The sequence below is a fragment of the Pongo pygmaeus genome, chromosome 21 (genome assembly GCF_028885625.2).
Source record: "Pongo pygmaeus isolate AG05252 chromosome 21, NHGRI_mPonPyg2-v2.0_pri, whole genome shotgun sequence".
Taxonomy (NCBI): domain Eukaryota; kingdom Metazoa; phylum Chordata; class Mammalia; order Primates; family Hominidae; genus Pongo; species Pongo pygmaeus.
Genome location: NC_072394.2, coordinates 66,933,381 through 66,950,387, shown reverse-complemented (window position 1 = coordinate 66,950,387; position 17,007 = coordinate 66,933,381). Strand labels below are relative to the sequence as shown.

The 17,007-nt window shown below is 55.6% G+C and overlaps 1 protein-coding gene across 4 annotated transcripts in view; it reads right to left on the bottom strand.

The window, feature by feature from the left end:
- Positions 1-17,007, bottom strand: part of MYT1 (myelin transcription factor 1) — a 76,883-nt gene that overhangs the window by 23,594 nt on the left and 36,282 nt on the right. For all 4 annotated transcript variants that reach the window (XM_063658994.1, XM_063658995.1, XM_054468144.1 and 1 more), the window contains 7 exons: positions 12,374-12,436; positions 11,737-11,984; positions 9,082-9,954; positions 6,252-6,386; positions 5,461-5,551; positions 4,007-4,120; positions 521-735 (listed from right to left, as the gene is read on the bottom strand). In XM_063658994.1, coding sequence (XP_063515064.1) covers positions 521-735; positions 4,007-4,120; positions 5,461-5,551; positions 6,252-6,386; positions 9,082-9,954; positions 11,737-11,984; positions 12,374-12,436 — 1,739 coding nt within the window. The remainder of the gene's footprint in view (positions 1-520; positions 736-4,006; positions 4,121-5,460; positions 5,552-6,251; positions 6,387-9,081; positions 9,955-11,736; positions 11,985-12,373; positions 12,437-17,007) is intronic.

The window sequence follows — 17,007 nt, the reverse complement described above, 5'->3', positions numbered from 1 at the left end:
ATCCAGTAAGATGGTCTCCACCAGGAGAGCAATGGCTTCCTGCCAGGGCACTGGGCCCAGCCCCGCAGTCGTCTGGCCCCACCCAGCCCACAGTCTGACCCTCCCCAGAGGCAGTGCTGGGAAATGGACAGCCAGCTGCACCGGGATTAAACAGGTAGCATGAGGACAGTGGGGAGAGTGGCGTCTCCCAGGGTGAACTGTGTTGGTGGAGTTGCTCTGAAGTCTTTGACACACACACCCGTAACAGATCTGCATTTTGTTTCACAAATAATTAGGAGACACATAAATGTTAATGGTGAACATGAAGGTGGCAGCAGGAGTGAGATGCAGGCCCCAAGAAAGCTACCACAGTGCCCACTGGGACAGCGAAGACCTCCAGCCTGCATCGTGGTCCTCCCATGAGGGTAGAGTTTCCCTCCCTAGTAGCTCCTCGAGAGGGTCCCTCCTCCACTGCCCCTTGAATCCTGCCCCTCCCAGGAGCAACACAGAAGAGAAACAAGAACAATTATCCCCAACTTACATTGAAAGGCTTTAGGTGAGGTTTCGCTGGTCTGAATCTTTGGGGCAAGCATGCGTTTGCCAAAAACCTGAGCATCGAAACTTGCGTAGTCAAAGGTGACCTTGGAGAACTTCTCCAGCTCCTTGGCCAAGTTGGCCCTGGGTGTGGCAGGGGCCACGTTGGGCCGGTAGCTCCCATATGGAGGGACCTCGAGCTGCTTCACGAAGCACATGGGCCTGGGGTGCAGTACAGGGATGCACAGCCAGTGAGATGGGACCTGGGGATTCCGTGCCACCCTCCCCAACCCCAATCCACAGCCCAGGCAGGGGCCTCACAGCGTCTGGTGAGGAAGGAGACTCAGGAAGACACTCCCCCTGCATATTCCACTACTAAAGCTGGGCAGAGTTCCACCTCCCAGGGTCAAGGGCTCCCAGAGCAGGCTGCAGGGAGGAAGCAATAGGACCCTCAAATAATCAATGGCCTGTCCTGCTGACAGCATCAGCTAGAGGAGGGCCTAAGATTTTCCCCAGAACTTAGGAGAGCAGGTTTCAAACAGCTCAGCTACAACTGGAGTGAGTATCAGGCAGGGCCAAAGAGTAGCATAGCCCAGGACAATAGCAAGACACTCCAAGGCAGCATAACCTAGAACTCCCCAGCAAGGAGGAAGCTGAGGAATCTACAGGAGATGCTAGTTGTATCAGGTGCATTTCTGAGGAGTGACCTCAGGGCCAGGCCTGACCCTTCTTCATTCAGCCAGGGACTCAGCCCTCAGCTGCCCTCTTCTTAAAGCTGTGTTGAGGTGGACCCTCAAGGAACTGTTGGAAGGGTTAGCAACAGCCACGAAAAAGCTACTGCAAGCATTCAGTTCACTGCCACTAATGCTCTTGGAAGACTTCAGGATTTTACATGCACAAAAGATGGCATGAAGAAACTGGCATAGAAGGCACAGGGGCAGGAAGACTGGTGGTAGACACTGGTGACCACACAGGCACAGAGGGGCTTCTGAACCTGGCAGCTCAGAGAAGAGGAGATCCTAGCAAGCAGCCATGGCTTTCTTTGCTCCTGTCTGGACGAAGCAATGACTTCAGTCTGGAAAGTGTACGATCAGTGGAATTAAGAAGGAGCTGACAATGACAGCCTCCAAGGTGCTGGGTGCTATGAGAACTTAAGTGTGGACTAAGAACAGAGCCCAGCACAGAGGACCGCCAGGCCAGCCCTGCAACCATGACCAGCTCTGATGGGCCTGGAAGAACTGAACACTACCAGGACGTGGGTGTGTTCTCCTTCTCCAGGAAGGGTGGGAGCCCCAGGATGGACCCTGGCCCCGGTGGCAGTTAGAAAAGTTGCAAGAGTGAGGCCAGGAGGGAAAAAACTAACTTTAAACTTAACATTGGGTCAGGTGTGGTGGCTCATGTCTACAATCCAAGCACTTTCGGAGGCCAAGGCAGGTCTCTTAAAGCCAGGAGTAAGAAACCAGCTTGGGCAACATAGTGAGACCCTCTCTACAAAAAAAAAAAAAAATAGCCAGGCACAATGGCACATCTGTATTCCTAGGTACTCGGGAGGCTGAGGTGGGAGGATCACTTGAGACCAGGAGTGTGAGGTTATAGTGAGTTATGATTGAAACCACTGCACTCCAGCCTGAGCAACAGAGTGACACTCTGCCACTAAAAATAATAATAATAATAATAAGCTTAACATTGGTACCACCGTTGATGGCTTCCTTGACCAAGGCTTCAGTCAGAATCTGTACACTTATTGTCCACGATGCCAACGAAGCTTTGCAAAGCCTGTCCTCACACCCCAAAGTTCGACAGCCGGAAACGTGGGCTAGATAGAATCAAAAGGGCCTAATGGGAGGCCTCCTCCACCCTAGCCACAATCTCTAGCGTTCAGTGAATATTCACCATGGCCTGAGGGCGGCCGAGTGTCAATTGAGCCTCATGAGCGACTTAGTTTGTTGTCCTACTTTTATAAGTGAACAAACTGAGGTCATAGTCCCAGGGAGTGCAGTCTCCAAAGTTGGAGCCTGTTTGACACCCCTGCCTGGCCTCACACGTGGGCCAAATCTGCGGTTTGACATTTTATCGGTGATTTAGATCAAAGAGGGAAAGGATTGAATTAGCAACTGACAGGAAGCTGGAGGGAACAGCAAATAAGTTAGAGGAAAAAAGCAGCTTCAAATCATTGTGAGAGCCAGCTGGTGGAAAGCAGCCTGCTGGGACCTGCAGGGCTGAAGATGCCCGTGTGTGGGATGGCAAGCATGCCCATAGAGTAGGAAGGCAAGTCTCTGTCCTCTGCCCTGAGATCCCACGTGTGGGAATTGCACCTTCAGAGGAACCCTCTGGAGCAGACCAGGGAAGAGTCTGGGTATGACACAGCCCAGCTGAGCAGCGAAGATCATCTGGCTGGGACTTTGCCAATTATGTGCCAGGAACGGCCGGGGTCAGGTGGGCCCTGAAAGGAGGCGGACGGTGGAAGGGGCTATGCAGTCATTCACACTCACCCCAGCCGGGGTCTCCTACACTCTTGTCTGGTGAGACAGATATGGAACAGGGGTCTGACAGCCGGGGAGGAGGAGCTGTGTGTGAGTTCTAGTTCCTCACGGAAGTGGGGAGCAGGGTGTCTGCAGGTGAAGACAGGAGCAGTGCAAGTGTCCTCTTCGACAGTGGGTACCATGGTCCAAGGGCTCAGCCCCATAGAGGAGAGACTTTGAAGCCAGGCAGGATGGGCAGGGTGGCCTTGGGCAACTCCCTGAGCCTCTGGCCTTGTTTGTGGCACTTACTTCTTAGGGCCACATAGAAGGAGGGGACACTAATGGGACACATTCTGAAAGATCCTTATTGATGAGAGCCAAATCTACACATGCACACACACGTGGACTTGCACGCACATGTAAACATACTCGCACATATGCAAACACAAACAGGCGTGTGAACATGCACACACATGCTCCCACATGTTCACACACACCTACTGCGATCTCAGAACCTCAGGGGCCACAAAGCACTCTGGGGAGCAAAGCCTGCACCCACCCTCTTCCTTGACTTGGGGTCTATCTCTGGGGTCGGGGAGGGACAGGCAGGACCGCCAAGGATTAGTGGCTCATGGTGCTTCCTGGACGTCCGTGGTCCTTGGCTGGTGCAGTCTGCTCTCTCCAGACAGGACCAGCATCTCCACAAATTAATCCCCAAGGGACCTCAAGTGGTCACATCAGACGACTCCGAGGAGGCAGAGCACCATGTCCGAGGCAGAGGCAGCTGTGCGGGAGTTTGTGCTTTGGCTGAGGCACTGGCGAACGTGGCAGACATGAGACTCTGTCCTGTGTGGCTCCAAAACTGCCCTGCAGTTTGCTCCTGGGGGGCCCAGGGCCTGTGCACACTCACATGCATGTACACTCACACACATGCACTCACACACATGCACATACAGCCTGCGGGAGACTGAGAAGCCCCCTGCAGGCATTTGGGAGGCAGCCTCATCAGTTCTGTGGCTCATCTCACTCACCTGAGGATCCGATCGGAATTGGAGCTACTCTTGGAAGGATCTCCTGTCTGCGGCTGCTGCTTCTCATGGGATTTGGCTAATTTTTCGGCGGCAGCAATGGGACACCCAGACAAACTAGAGGAAGGAAGAGGAGGGGTTTCTGAGCCTTCCCCTCCACGCCTGTCCTGTCCTGGGTGTCTGTGTGTGTGGGTGTCTCACGGCAAGGTCATTCAGTTGTGAGAACTCCAGAAGAACTCCAGATGAACTCCAGAGAAGCCCAGAGCTGGTAATAACCCTGTCATTCTGCAGGACAGGGGTTTTCTCTCTGGCTCTGTTCTTGAGCCCTCAAAGTACAAGCTGCCCAGTCAGTTTCTGTTTGGGAACATTCGATGCCAAGGACACACAAAGATGAAATATATCCTAAAGGCCTTGAAAGCTCTGGGCAAAGATGCCTCCTCTGCATGGGTCTGGGAGACAGGCTTGCCCCTCGCTCCCTTCCTCTCCCTTCCCAGCTTCCAGGGCTGGATTCTGCAGGCCTCTCTGGCTCTTGTTCTGTTAGCTGCTCTGGGGCAGCCCAGGGCCCCACTTGGACCACAACCTGGGCACTGACCCTGGATGACTCAGGCCCAGGAAAGTACTCAGTCTAAGACATGGAGGCAGCAGCTTCATCTGTCAGAATAAAGTTAACTGTGAGCTCCAGCGCCGGTCCCTCAGCCAGCCCGGGGAGGTGACGTAATGGGGAATTGGCCTCTTTTCAAATGAAGTGACCTCGAAAGCTCTGGCAGTCCTTTCAGCTGAGCATATGCCTGCTGGGGGAAAGGCATAACCCCCCGAGGCCATGGCCACCCACGGCACTTTGGGAAAGGCTGGGGGAGTAGTCCCCCCTCGCCATAGACCAGTCAACAACTACACCTCGAGGGTGGTCACGAAGCTCCACTTCCACCTGGGCCTCAGGACTCCCACCAAGCAGCCCAGAGCACAGCCCTGGCCTGCCGAGGTTACTGTTCATGTCTGCCCTTTCCACTCAGGAGCAAGAGCCAGTGTGCAGAGGTTTTCTGAATGTGGGTAGGACACAAAGTATTCACCTGGCTCTCCACATGGTCACTGTACCTCTCTTCACAGAGGGTGCATTGCTCGCTCCTCTGCAGGCCGCCCCTGCTCTCTTGGGAGCCCCAGCTCATAGCGGTCAAGGCAGCAACACCACTGGGTGACTGTACCTCCAGTTGCTGCTCTGCCCACACAAAGGCCCCTCACAGCCCAGGTGTGCCCTGACCTTATACCCACTCCTCAGGGCAGCAGGCTGGGAGAAGGGCGGCACACAGGGAGCCCCAGGCAGGCCAGAGCCCCGTCCCAGGTCACAGGCCGAAGGCCCAGGCAGGGACACACAGGCCCAACCCAGGTGCCCTACCGCACGTGGAGCCCCCCACCACAGCCCCCACCACAGCCCCCACTGTGGCCCAGCTCAGTCCAAGTACCTTCTGTGTGTGTTGCGGTTGCTGTTCACGTGACCCTGGCCCGTGCAGCCAGGAGTGGGGCACTTCAGCACGTTCTCATGCATGGCTAGGACTGGAAGAGAACCGGGGGTGGAGGGAGCCAAGGCTGTCAGAGAATCTGGGGAGCAGCAGCTGTGTGGGGAGCACAGGCTGAGGAGGGTGCAGGAGCCCTGTCCAAAGGGGCTGCTTGGTAGGCAGGTGGGGGACACAGCAACGCAGGGCAGCTCCAGCCCCCAAGAGCCTGCAGACGCAACTCCCCACCCTCAGCCTGGTCAGGGCGTGCCCCCCCACCACCACTGCGGTCCCTCCCTCCTGCGGCAGAAACCAGACTCAGCTTTAAAACTTTTCATTCTGTAGTTTGCTCCTTTAGATTTGATTTTCACAATTGCTGCTTCTAGCCCAAACATAAGGACAAGTATTTGCTTCCTAAGCTTTCGGAGCGCAGAGGTTGCTGCCAGAAGACCTCTCCCTTCCCAGCTTGGCTGGCACTAGCCTGTCCCCTCCCTTCGATCTGTGACTGTGGGCTCTGACCCGGACTGGCGTCTCTAGGTAGACAAATGGGCTGGTTGCAGGGCCCCAGCCTCAAAGGGCTCAAGTTTGGTCTGAGGAAGTTTGTGGGGGAAAGCGGGGAGATGTAAGGATGAGCACCTGGACAAACCAAAGGGGCAGGTTACGGCCCGGGGCAGGCCACGCCTCCCCATAGACACCACCCAAACGCCACAGAGGCAGCCTGAGCTTCACAGTTAGGGCTAACGCTGCACAGAGCTACTCACTCTCTGGGGGGATCCTATCCTTGTGGGGACAGCCAGAAAGGCTGCGGTGGTGAGGGTACAACCCGGTAACGTGGCCAGTGCCATCACAGCCTGGTGTTGGACACTTGATCTCACGCTTCTCAGCTCTTGAAGGATCTAAAACACACAAGTGACATCAGTTAGGGCCAGGAAGCTGGGTGGTGAGCAGGGAGGAGGCAGGGGTAGCTCAGGAACCCTCTCTCTGGCTGTCCGGAGAGCAGGGAGGTGAGACTGCCCATGAGCTTGAACAGGGACCGGGGCTGGACAGTCAGGAGACCCTGAAGAAACCAGCCCACACTGGCTACCTGTGCGGAAGCCCTGAGGCTGCCCTGACCATCCCAAATAGCAGTGTGTGCAGCGCTGTAAGGAGAACAACCCGGATGGCAGCTGGAGTCCTGTTTCCTCTCTCCTCTGACAGTGTGGAGGCCTCATGGGTCAGCCTTCTGCCTAGAGAGGTCAAGGCGTTTGGCAATATTCCTGCCAGGAGATGTCCTTGGGATTTGACAAAATGAGGAAGACAAAGGAGTTGAGTAACTTATCCAAGGCTGCATGACTAATCTATGCCTGGGCAGAAATTTAAACCCAAATCTCAGTTATTGACCTCATCTAGCCTCTGCAGGTCCAGGCCGGTCACTATAGAGTGTAGGGACCAGCAGGAACACGGAGGACCCTCAGAGCAGAGCTGACATCTCAGTGAAACACCTTTGGACAAGCTGTCCCCTTTGGGAGGGTGCAGAGGTCACAGAGCCAAACTCAGAACTCCCACCTCAGAGGGGGAGGGTCCCAGCAGGGGGCTCCAAAGGGAAGGAGCTCTTGCTCTGCTGCCCCAAGTTCAAAGGAGTCAGACTTCCACCCATGTGGACAGGCAGGGGTGTCCTGAGGAGCTTCCAAACCCATGCCCAGCACCGGCCTCCTGGGCTTGCCGCCCCTGTCCCACGGCCTCTGTCCAGAATTCTCGCGGCATCTGTGCCCCAACATCAGTCCCTTAGAACCAGAACCGCACGTTCACATTGCACAGACACTCACAGCCCAGCTCGGCACTGCCTAGTGTTCTCAGCTTGGCCACCTGTGTCACCTGGGGCCGTGTCCCTCTGGGTCCATGCACTGAAAATCTATTCCTGAAGGCAGGACGCCTTGCATCTGGGTCCTGCTATGTCTGTCCCACAGGTCTGAGACGCTCGAAAACCTGGGCCTAGGGCTGTCACTTGGTGTCTGTGTTCCTCATATGTGTCCCACCAAATTCTGCGCTGATCTGTGCAGCCCAAGCACACCACACCCAGGCTAGTAACCACCCCAGGCCCTTAACACCTGACCCTGAGTCTCACCTTCAGCCTGTGTCTCTTTGTGCCATGGCCCCACAAGGCCGGAGCATGACAGTGCCGACCCAAATCTGGGTCCCCAAAGAGCTGTCCCGCCATCGGGGTTGCCCTAAAGGGTGTCCCCACAAAGCCATTCTTTGGGTCCATCTCACCATGAAACCATGTCCCCACCTGTGTCCCCTTAGTATCTTTCCCCTGAGCTTGTCTCATATGCCTGGGTGTTCCCAGAAAATATGTCCCTCATGTCTCCACTGACCTGCCTATCATGCCCCTTGAATTACGTCTCACTCAGGTCTGTCTCTCGAGTTGGCAAGTCAGTGTCTCCTGCATTTTTGGTTCCTGGCTCCAGCACCTGAGTCATCTCCCATCCCAGTTCTCTCTCCTTATCCGCTCCCTCCCTGGTCTCAGCTAGCCCTTCCTGGGGGCACTCATTGGAAGAGCACCAAGAACTCCCACTGCCCCCGTCCACCTGGAGAAGAGATGCAGGACTAGACATGGGGAGAAAAGAGGCCGAGGTCAGGGCAGGTCCCTAGTCTTAGGAGAATAGAGGCCAAGTGCCCAGGTGCAGGAGGCCCTCTGCACCAGGCCGGCTGGGTCAAAGCTGGCCTGACCAAGGCCTGGCCTCCCTGGCATGGCTCACTGAGGGAGCAGCCCCTGGCCAGCCCTGCTCCCCAGGCCCCTGTCCCAAGGAGGAATCCGAGATGGGCAGTCAGCAGAGCAGAGCCAGCCTGTTGTCCATACCCTGACACCCCAGTAACAATGAAGGCCGTAACCGTTTACTCAGGATTCGTCCTCAGACCTCAGCACTCCAGGCTCCCAGCTGCTCCCCAACCACATCAGCTGCTTCCCAGCGGCTCCCCAACCACATCAGCCCAGGCCCAGGCCCCTCCAAGCAGCCCTCCTTGTCTATCCTCACCTCAACATCAGCCACTCAGTGCGCTCAGGGGATGCCTCCCCTATACCCTGCACACTTTAGAGCCAAATCCAGAGACAGATGCAGAGCCAGCGGCAGGCTGCTCCCTCTGAGGAGCAAGGGCACCCCTCACATCTGCCTGCTGGTCTCCACCCCACAAGAGGATCAGGATGACCCAGCATAGCTGTAGGATACAGCGGGTTCTGTCATAGCACAATCCCTGCCACAAGTGTGAGTTGGGGTGGAAGGGACAGGACGGTCCCCACCCTCTCCAGACCCCAGATGCTGCTGTGACCAGTCACTGTGGGTGGGTCATTGTCCCTCCCACCTCCTCTCTCCCACCTGGTTCTTTCTCACACGTCTCCGCTCTGTGTCTCGCTCCAGATCGCTCTATGTAAAGCAGTGTGGGAACCCATTTGCTCAGTATCTGACCACAGTCTGTGTCATGTATTTGTCCTTTTGTCTGCTTTTCTGCCATCCCCCAGCCCCCTGTCCTAGAAGGGCTCTCAGCCTGCATCTGCACACCTGGGGCAGGGGTGAAAGGATGAGTCTGCAGGGCCAGGCCACCCCTGAGCCCTACCTTTACTGTAGTAGCTCTTCCGTACAGTGTCCAGGGGCTTTGCTGCCTTTCCTGGCTCTCCCAGGCCCAGCTGGCTCTGCTCGGCAGGTGGGCAGCCTGGCTCGCAGACTGTGCGCACCTGTTCAGCCTTCAGGGCAATGGCCTGCTCCAGGAGGCCCAGGTTTCCCCGGGTCATCATGTCATGCATCTCCGACTCGTCAGTGACTGTTGACTTCTGGGAGTGGGTGTCCTCATCCTTGTCATCATCCGAGTGGACCTCCACAATAACAGAGTACTCAGGCTTGAGACTGGGTGATTCTGGGCCCCGGAGCTCAGGGGCCTTCTGGGCAGAGGTGTGAGAGGTGTCTTCCTGAAAGATCACATCAGGAGCTGCCTCCTCCTCCTCCTCTTCCTCTTCCTCCTCCTCTTCCTCTTCCTCCTCCTCCTCTTCCTCTTCCTCTTCTTCATCCTCCTCCTCCTCTTCTTCCTCCTCCTCCTCGTCCTCCTCGTCCTCCTCTTCGTGACTCAGGATGCCTTTCTGCTTGCTGGACTCCTCACTGGCTGCATCCTCCAGGGACTGGGGACACAGGTCCTGGGAGCGCTCAGTGGTGACTTCGACGACCTCCTCGGCATCCTCTGGCTGGATGAAGAGGCTCTTTTCACCCTCCTCACTGGCAGCTCCCTCTGTGGCCTCCTGAAGCAGGTGCACAATGCCAGGACCTGGCTTGGCTGCCTGGCCCAAGTCCTCTTCCACCAGGGTCTCTTCAGCAATTTGACCCAAGTTCAGGAGAGAAGTTGCGATGATTCCCTGGTAGCTGCTATAGCTGCCCTTGGAGGAGCCAGTGGGGCTGCCGATGGGGTTGGATCCAAAATGGGACTTGACGGGGCTCCTTCCTGCACAAAATCAAAATCAATATGGGGGCCAGAGAGCACGTGGGAAGACTCCAGGTCTCCAGTCCCCAACACACCCACCACCCGTCCACCTGACCTACCACTCACTCTTTATACGGGAGCCAAGGGGAAACATGAAACTCCAGAAGTGGGGATTTGGTATGGACCTTTCTGTCAACGCTTCTGCCTGAATCCAGAAATCATGGTGAATATATTTTAGGAGGCAGGTCATGGGCCACTGATGTATTTTTTAAACTAAGAATTACTTTGATACTTTTTCTTAATGTTCCTCTCCCATCACGTTTACTTCCCCAAATCAGATAAACCTGCATTGTATACAATGGAGCTTAACCAGCAAGTCAGATTTTAAAAAAATAATAATAATTGTTTCAAAATTGAAAAGCAGTAAATAACAATGGGCGCGGTGGCTCATGACTGTAATCCCAGCACTTTGGGAGGCCGAGGCGGGCGGATCACCTGAGGTCAGGAGTTCAAGACCAGCCTGGCCAACATGGCGAAATCCTGTCTCTACTAAAAATACAAAAATTAGCTGGGTGTGGTGGTGCACGCCTGTAGTCCCAGCTATTCCTTGAACCCAGGAGGAGGAGATTGCAGTAAATCAAGATCGCGCCCCTGCACTCCAGCCTGGGCAACAGAGTGAGACATTCTCAAAACAAAAACAAAACAAAACTAAGATATGGTAGGTGCTCACCACATGCAGGCCCCGCAGGGTTGTCAGCAAGGACGCCTGGGCCAGCACACCCCACAGTGGTAGGAACGGGCCCTGCCATCCACCCACTTCGGAGAGGAAAGTCCAAGCCCAGGTTGACGGCTGAACTCCAGACGCCCTTCTTGATAAGAAAGCAGGAAAATGTGTATCTTTTCTACCTGAGATCTAGGACTATGTTGATTCCACGGGGCAGCACACTCACTCCAGAGCCCCCCAAGGGAGCTGGGGTCGAGGACCCTCTCTGGCTTTGCTTCTAAAATCCATCTCAGACCCCTCCCCACTGCAGAAGCTTGGGGAGTTCTGGGTGAGTGGTGGGGATGGTTGGGGGAGTGGACCTTGGGCCTCGTCTGATCCCAGGTCTCTACAGATCTGCCAGGGCTCTCAGGGGCACAGATCTCTCCCTCCGGGACCCAGGGGCCAAAGCACCTGCTTCATCCACTTTTGCCAAGGGCTAGGTGCTCCAACATGGCAGTCCTGGTAGACCCCACAAGGAAGTGGGGGACTCGTCTGCTTTCCTCCTTCCCCTCTTGGCTTCCCCGGGCACCCCGTTTTCAGAGGCCCCACCTGGTCCTCAATCACCTGAAGCTCAACCTGAGATGTTTCCTCAGCATCTGCCTGTGAGTGCCTCAGGGGAAAGCAGAGGCCTCTCACCCAGGCACGTCCCCTAGAACAGAGGGCCGGTCTAAGACCCTCCCTTCCCCACTTACGGACACACAGAGACACAGCCTTGTCTGTCTCTCTCATATACATGCAGACACACCTGCCGAAACACGCTGCAACTGCACACACACACACACACACACCAGCCCCGTGTCTGTGTCTGTCCTGCCTCTCTCCTACACACACAGTGTTCACACACAAACACACCACAGGCCCATAAGCACCATGGGCAGACCTCTCTCCCAGGAAGCCCAGCACATGTTGGGACAAGACATGCCTTGTTCTCGGGAAGGGCTTTCTCTCGCCCGGAGTGAGCCCCTCCCCGCTCACAGGCTGCAATTCTCCAGGGCCACACTAAGCGCCCTTTATTCGGGGAAGAAAGAGCGACAAAGCACCTTCAGCTGTCTCGGGGCGATGAATCTCGTCCTGTCCTGATGTCTCAGCCTCGGCCCCCTCCAGAGTTCCTTCCGATTCATCCGAAACAGAGGCGTCCTTCACCTCGGTGTCCTCACTGCCGTCGCTGTCCACACCATAGCCCTCGTCCAGAGCCAGCTTCAGGGGGTGCGACTTCCTCTTGGACACCAGGTGCTCAGCCTCAGCGCCCTCCAGCTTCCTCTTCTTGGCCAGGGGGCAGCTCTGTAAACTGGGAGGGAGGAGTAGGGAGGAGTAGGCAGTGGAGAGGGCCAGGCTAGGGCCACGAGGCCTCAGACACCCCATGAGCCCCTCCCGAGTGTCCTCCCCCCACCCCGCACAGACTCATCCAGTCCTTGCAGGGGACCCGGACAAAAAAAACAAAGTGCAGCACTGGGAGGTCAGATGGTCTGTCTTCCCCCACAGGAGGTGCCCATGGCTACATGGACCTCCATGCTAGAGTGGGAGGTCGCTGCCTCACAGAAGGGTCAGCAGCCTGGCCTTGGGAGCCATGGAAAAAGATGGAAAGTTCTCCATCTGCAAAAGGGCCTAGAGCAGAGTGGGCAGGGGGCTCCAAATCTACTGCCCAGGAATCTCTGTGAGATCCAAGGGTCCTCTTACCTTCGGTGCCTGGAGTACTTGCCCCGGACGTGCCCTGAGCCCGTGCATCCTGGGGTGGGGCAGCTGAGGGGAAATAAAAAGGCAAGGCCACATCAGGCGATGGGCTCAGATCTCAGGGCCCATCGCAGACCTTCACCCTGGGGAGCAGACTATCTCCAAACGATTCATCTCAGAACGGCTGCCTGCAGTTTGCTGAAAATTAATAACTCACCCCATTCAAATAAATGAATGGCTCATTACAGTTTTACGAGTGTTCAATTAAAGACTGTGTATATGTAAGAGCAAGACTTCTAGCGCCAGAGTCTCCCAGAGCGCTCCCTACGGCAGGCATTCCACCAGGTTTCCAGGAGCCTGGACACAAGACACTCTGAGGTGCCCTGAACACAGTACCCCTCTCTAAAGAGGTCCCAAGTCCAAAGCACAAAAGTTGGCGTTCTCTGTGGCCATCACTAAGCTGTAAGGCCTACAGCCATCGAGGGCAACAGCCTCTGCATTCCCTGCCAGCTGCGACCTTCGTGCAAACTGAGCCAGGACTGATGGGCAGAAAGGAATCTGTGGCCCAAGCCACAGACGATGGTGAAGATTCCACCAGTAGCTGGTGTGGGTTCCAGCTTCCACACAGGGAAAAGAAGCCAGGAGGGCCAGTGAACCAGGAGCCGACAGCATCTGCCTTGGTGGAAGACTTTTGGGCTGTGCTAAGAAGGGCAGTTTGGGGAGGGGGTGATACTGACCTTCCTGCATCTCTCACCCTAGAAGCACAAGGCAGGACACCCAGGAGTTCCTCTTCCTTAACCATCATCTGTCTCCCTATATAACCAAACCAGCAGGAAGCTCTGGAAACTTCTGAGCATGAGTACTGACTATGCCAACCAATGTGGCAGCAGGACCACAGCTCCCACAGCTGCCTCAGGCACAAAGGGGCCAGTGTGGAGTGTGAGGCCAGAGTTCACCACATATCAGGCTCTTGTGGGCTGTCGGATGCATCCACGGCTCAAGGACTACAAGGAGCTGCCATTGTAAGACCCAGACGCCTGTGCCAGGTCACCTAAGGCAGGTGGGAGGGGCCAGCCTGCGCTCCTTGTGGGAAGAGAGAGGCTTTCCTGGCCAAGACGGGAAGACCTTGCTTTTAGCAGGATTGGCGTTGTGAGTCTGAGCTCTTTCCAAAACCCGAGCACATCTTCCGGAGCCTGTGAAGGGAGGAAGGTAAGGGCTGGTGCCCCCACACCTGGGACCCAGGGAAAAGAATGCCATCCCCAGTCTCTATCCAGACACCTCTGATCGTTTCTAATTCGACTGACCACAGGCCTGACTGCAGACAGGCCACCCTCCCCGACTACCTCAGGGAGAACCATCAGCAGAATCCAGGCCTTACCCTATCCCCTGGCTCAACAGCAGCCATGGGGTGGGGGAGCTCTCATGTGGATGGACGTTCTCTGCAGCCTTCCGGGGTGGGGTTTGAGTGTGTTAACGAGAAGACAGAAAGGGAGGGAAGGAGGGAGGCAGGAGGGAAGAAGGAACCCAGACGGGAAAGGAGGGGAAGAGGGAGGAAGAGGGAGAGAGGGAGGAAGAGGGAGAGAGGGAGGGCACCCCACACTTGACTGGGGGCTCCCTTTCCAAACTGAGGGAGTTGCCGCCGCTGCCACCCACCTCTCCCTGCTTCTAGTCTCTTCTAAAATCCAGGCCCACACTTGCTTTCACTCTTTGGAGAACTAGCTTTGAGACTTTTCACAAAAAGCTCCTTGTTAATGGGGGTTTGAAGCTAAGGTCCCAATTAGCCGATGAAATCACTGAGTTAATCAGGCAATTAGGTGACAGCTGCTGTGGAGGCCTGTGGGGACTGGACTGCCCTGAACATATCACCCTCAGCTCAGAAGAGTCCTGGTCCCCAGAAAGGTGGGCCTGCACCTTCCGGCCCCAGCCTCAGAGGGTGTGAGACAGGGCTGTGAGCCCAAGTGCATGGAGCTGATAAGGCCACTCCGGGACAGGAAGCTGGAAACCCCTTAGATGCCTGCTCCCCACCCCACAGCCAAGTGGACAAGAGACCCAGCCAGGGCCTCCAGGGGTGTCATGCCGGCAGATGCCAGCCCTGCGGTTCACCTGCAAGCACACTCAGCTCTTGTTTACTGATTGATGTCCTCTGGGTGCTCAGGGCCAGAGTTGTAGGGAGAGGAAGACAGCCAGGGCTCCAGGACTCCCGAGCCTCTTTTCTCCGGAAGGAGGGAATTCCCCAGCCTTGACTCCCCAGCTCTGACTAGGACTGGTGTCAGAGATGTGAGGAAAGGATGCACGTGAGGCTGGGAAGAGGGTGTGGCTCACAGTCACCCCTCAGCTGGCATCCTGCATGACAGCTCTGAGGGACCCAAACTTGAAAAGTAGGCGTCAAAGAAGACAAGTCAGGAGAGGAGCTGAATCCCAGCCTGGAGCCCCATGCTTCAGCTACTAGCCTTTGAAGACACTGCCTTCCCCGCCTTCCCTCCCTCTCCTGGGGCAGTCGTCTGGGTGGGAGTTGGCCAGTGGCTCAAGGAGCAAGGCGCCAGAAGAGGAAGCGTGAGCTACAGACGTGTTCTCTCTCTGAACTTGGAGATGGTCCTGAACTCGGTGTTGTTGGCGCCTCGCTGTCTCAAAGACACTAACCCCAACCCTAACCTTCCCTAGTCTTTGCCTCCAGCAGAACCAGTCTGAGGCCATGTGACAACAGATGGACCCAGGCAAAAATACAAGCTGAAACGTCATCAGTTCTCCCAATGGGGTGAAAGGAAAAACCATCAAACCGCTTCTTTGCTCAGGCACTCCCAGTGGGCTCCGAGGTCGGAAATAGCAGCTCAGGGTCCTACTCGATCCAAGTCCAACCTCTCCTCAGCTCACCTGGTAAACAACCAACGGAGTGTCTCCCTGGGAGCTCTGCCTGAGCTGGTGGGGAGGCAAGCTGGGATTAGGCACTGCAGCCTGTGAAGTTCTGAGTCAATGTGGTGTTGAGTATCTCATCCACAGAGAAAGTCCTGCACACAGGGGTTTCCGACAGGTGACTCTGTGTCCATGAGCTCATCCAGTGCCACGGTCTGCACACAGGACGTGATGCTCCTCTCACAGACCACAACAGTGCGTTTTCTCTGTGGGTCATGCTTCCTGTTCTGGCACCCACAGCGTGGGCCACAGCAGGACAGAGGTCTCATCTGCTTGTCCAGTCAGAGCCCAGGGTGTGCTGGTAAACAGGTCTTTGGGAGGGGAAACATCATCAGTCCATTTCTGTGGTGTAAATGCTCCCACGATGGCTGGGGCACGCGGTCAGCCAGCACGAGCCACAGGCATGCCCACGTGAAGCGTGTGGCCAGCAGATGTTTGAGAATACAGGAATGAATGGTACCTTCCGTGCAGAATGTATTTGATTCCTTGGAACATCATCTTTGTTCTATTTTACTCTAAGCATCACTTGTCAGCAATGAAGAATTGCTGAAGAAATTGTTGCTGGAACACTAGATGTCAACACATTTTCCCCTAGTTTCTCCATTAAAAAGTTTAAGGGTCTCACTATTACCAAATATGTATGTTGAGACCACAAGGCTCATGATGAGGGCATCAAAATCCAAATGCTCACAGAACCCCTCACTTAGGCTGGACAGGTCCTCTCAGAATGTTTCAAAACAAACCAGTCTATTTGAGAGTCACTTTTCCTTCTGCTGTTTCAAAGCTACAAGAGAGCACCCTGCCATTTGTATTTGCCTTTTCAACTTCCTCCACACTCCGTTACCAAAAAAGCCTGGAGTTTCCTCAACTCCTGTGCCTCACTCACTGCACCCTTGCCTGGGATTCTCCTCCGTCTTTGTCTGTACCGTGTCCCTGGGCGACTCCACGTGGCACCTCCTCTTCCCTTTCCTTGGGGCCCTCTGAGCATCTCTCGCCATCGCAATCACCGCTTCTTCAGCAGGCTGGCCAAGCAGACAACGTCTCCCTTCCAGGGAGCCGATCCCTGTGCTTCGGAGGACTGTGTTCTGGGGAGCACCCGGTGCGATGCTGAGGACACCAGACTGGAAGTGCTGGCACACAACCTGGTTTGGCTGAGGTTCCACCCCATCCCTCCCACCTGTTACCCAGGGTGCGGCTTCCATCAAGTAGCACATGCAATTCAGCTCTTCTGGTTAGATGAAGAGTAACCCCGGAGTCTCAGTTTCCCCACTTCACAAACAGGATAATAACATCACCAGGCAGTGCTTCCATGACCTTCCCAGAGATCAAGACTGTGATGTGTGACTGACGCAGAGCCTGGGGCTTGCAGCACCCCAACTCCCTCCCGTAGTCCTCCCCCTTCATCTCCAAGTTACGGGGCCTCAAGTGTCAGAGGGACACTGTCTTCCTGTCCCACCTCTGCAAAACTTTTACAAAGTGAACTTTGCAGTCCTCTCATTTTCCTGACTGGCAGAAGCCATCCACTCTTCAATTGTCTGCTGAACAATAAGACGGTCCCTGCCCTGAGAATCTGTATCCCTAAGAAGCAGGAAGGAAATGGTCACAGAGCTCAGCCAGCCAGCCAGGTCATCAGCACACAGAACTGCTGTTTGCATCCCGAGCCAATGGAAGACTCAGGATGTAGAAGACCCCCTTCTTTCATCTCATCCCCGAACTGGGCCTCCAACCAT